At 54.6% G+C, this 2,433-nt stretch overlaps 1 protein-coding gene across 1 annotated transcript in view; it reads right to left on the bottom strand.

The window, feature by feature from the left end:
* LOC103778180 (protein kinase C beta type-like) overlaps positions 1-2,433 on the bottom strand; it is a gene marked incomplete at its 5' end in the record, with an annotated part of 40,793 nt that overhangs the window by 18,698 nt on the left and 19,662 nt on the right. The window contains 1 exon segment of the mRNA XM_008945758.1: positions 1,592-1,654. Coding sequence (XP_008944006.1) covers positions 1,592-1,654 — 63 coding nt within the window.

Raw genomic sequence — 2,433 nt, 5'->3', positions numbered from 1 at the left:
AGGAATGCCACACTGGGCAAACTGCTTTTAAGTGCGTGACAGAAAACACTCATCTAGCAGGGAGACAGGTTTAATAGGTCATTTTTTGCACCTATGAAAATCAAAGCTCACCAGCAATGAAGAAGTGCCTGCTCAGCACAAGTCCCTGCACCACCTGTGCTGAGCTCCCCCAGGAAAATCCAAATCAATCGTGGTTCTCTCTGATCCTCATGCACATAGTTATATGCAGCCCTGCAGGAGCTTTGCTCTTTAGCACAAATTGTGGAGCCAGTTTTGGCTCTGGAGCTCCTGACCCGACTCCTGGCCCTGACTGGCCTCCCCAGAGGTGGCTGCTCCAGCCTGAAGGACAGTTCTGCAGCAACACTCAGTATTTCAGGTGCCATTTAGACATTACCAGCCCCATAGTTACCAGGCAGTTCTGAGAGCTGTGCCCATCCTGGCTCAGTCTGCACAGCACAGCACCACCCCGTTCCCCATTGCAGCAGCAGAACATGCCTGCAAGATTTCCCTTGCCTGAGGGTGACGTTTCCTTCCCCTTGCCCAGGGGACGATGGGCACACTGTGATGTGTGAGCCCTCTTCTTAGGGACCCCAGCTGCAGCACCCCACTGGGAGCAGCTGCTCAGCAGAGCTGTGGGGCTGCACAGCACACAAGCCTCCAGTGTGCTAACGAAGAGCCCAGGATGCAGAATTTACAACTTCTTGCTGTTTTTTAAGACTGTTTTTTCCAGCTATTGTGTCAGTGCTTTGAACTCTGATGGGCCAAAGGCAGATGGACACGAGCCTGGATTTGGATTCGGAGGAAGGAAGGAGGAAGGGGCACTGGGGACTGAAAGACCTAGAATCTCTCTGTAGCAGCTGATGGCAAAATCACGTCAGGTTTGCTCCACTTCTTTCATCTCCAGAACAGTCTTCACAGCATCTCATAACTTCAGTGGCACAGCTGGCATTTCTTTTTGCAGAGCAGTTAATGGTATCTGACACTCATTAGGATGCTCTGCTCTACCCTGGGCTCTGGGAATTCTCCCAAGCAGGGAAGAGCAGCAGCACACTGGTGTTAGTGCTTCACCAGCAGGCTCTGAGCCCGGCCCAGCAGTGCCCTGGCTGCCTCTGCACACCAACAGCACCTCCTGAGTGGAAACCAAATTTCAGCGTCTGAACCAGAAGTGACAGACTTGCACTGCAGATCTCAGAAGAAGCCAATCATAAGCACTTACTCTAGTGTTAACAGTAAGAAAATAGTGCCCTGCAGCAAAACACGTGGCTCAGAACTGCTCGGTGCTGCCAAGAGCATTGGTGTTGTATGGAGAGAAACGCATGAGACCAAGGCACGAGAGGAACCCGTGCTGCCTGCCTGCAAACTGGGGGTGAAGACAAGCACCTCACCCACACCCAGAGACAGCAGGAGGCTCCTGGCTCCATCTGGGGGGTGTGTGCTCCATGGGTAGCTGCCAGACCCTGCCCGTGGCCCCGGCAGCAGGCACAGCCCCGGGCAGAGTCACAGAGCAGGTGGGAGCTGTGGGGCACCCCGGCCCTCGTGGGGCTCTGCCCACGGCTGGGGGCCTTGGGGAAGGGGGAACTCGCTCACCTACCTGTAAATGATGCCTTTGCTCTGCAGGAAGAAGAGGCCGATGGCTATTTCTGCTGCGTAGAACCTGAGGTGTGAGATTTAAAAGGAAGACAGGTCATTAAAGGAGATGAATCCAAATGAAAACCTTTCAAATCCAACAGCACTGAAGGAAACACGTTGGGCACACAGGGTGAAGACAGCCACCACATGGAGACACCAGGCAAGCATCACAGGAGGACAACACCAGGCACCCTCTGCTGCTGTCGGGCAGGGATGGGAGCAGGTTGCTGGGGGCTAGCAGGGGACTGTCACTGCTCGTTACACAAAGTCTCCTTAGGCGAGCACTGGGATCTGCAGCAGTTTGTCACTGTGCTCTGCCAGTGCAGCTGGAGAAGGTGTCTGTCACCCCAGGGAGGCCGAGGGGATCACACACACAGCCTCTGCTTTCACTGAAGAACATTCTAGGTCTCAGAGCACCCTGCCAGGGTCCAAAGCACTGCTTCATACCCACCCCAGCTCTGCTTTATCCAAGCACAGGAAGGCTTTCAGGGCCACACCCTGCTCTGTCCAGGTTACAGGGAGCAGGAGCCAAAAGCCACCAGTTAACACTCGGTTTGGCAACCCCAGCAGAGGAGCCAAAGACCCAACATCCCTCACACCCTGGGGAAGGGCACAGGGCAGAACAGAGGCGTGCTGGCAGCACAGCAGTTGGGACCCCACTGGCTGCTGCTGCTGTCTCCCAGGAACTCCCCAAACCTCCCTTCCTGGTGCTTTTATAAAGGTGATTGATTTAATTAGCAACAAGTGCAATGTATTCCAAAGATGAGCTGGAGGCCCCAGCATCCTTGGCACCAGGCAGAGTCA

Source organism: Merops nubicus, unplaced genomic scaffold (genome assembly GCF_000691845.1).
Source record: "Merops nubicus isolate BGI_N331 unplaced genomic scaffold, ASM69184v1 scaffold12770, whole genome shotgun sequence".
NCBI lineage: Eukaryota > Metazoa > Chordata > Aves > Coraciiformes > Meropidae > Merops > Merops nubicus.
Note: the sequence above shows the minus strand (reverse complement) of the source record. Positions and strands in the feature narration are given on the sequence as shown.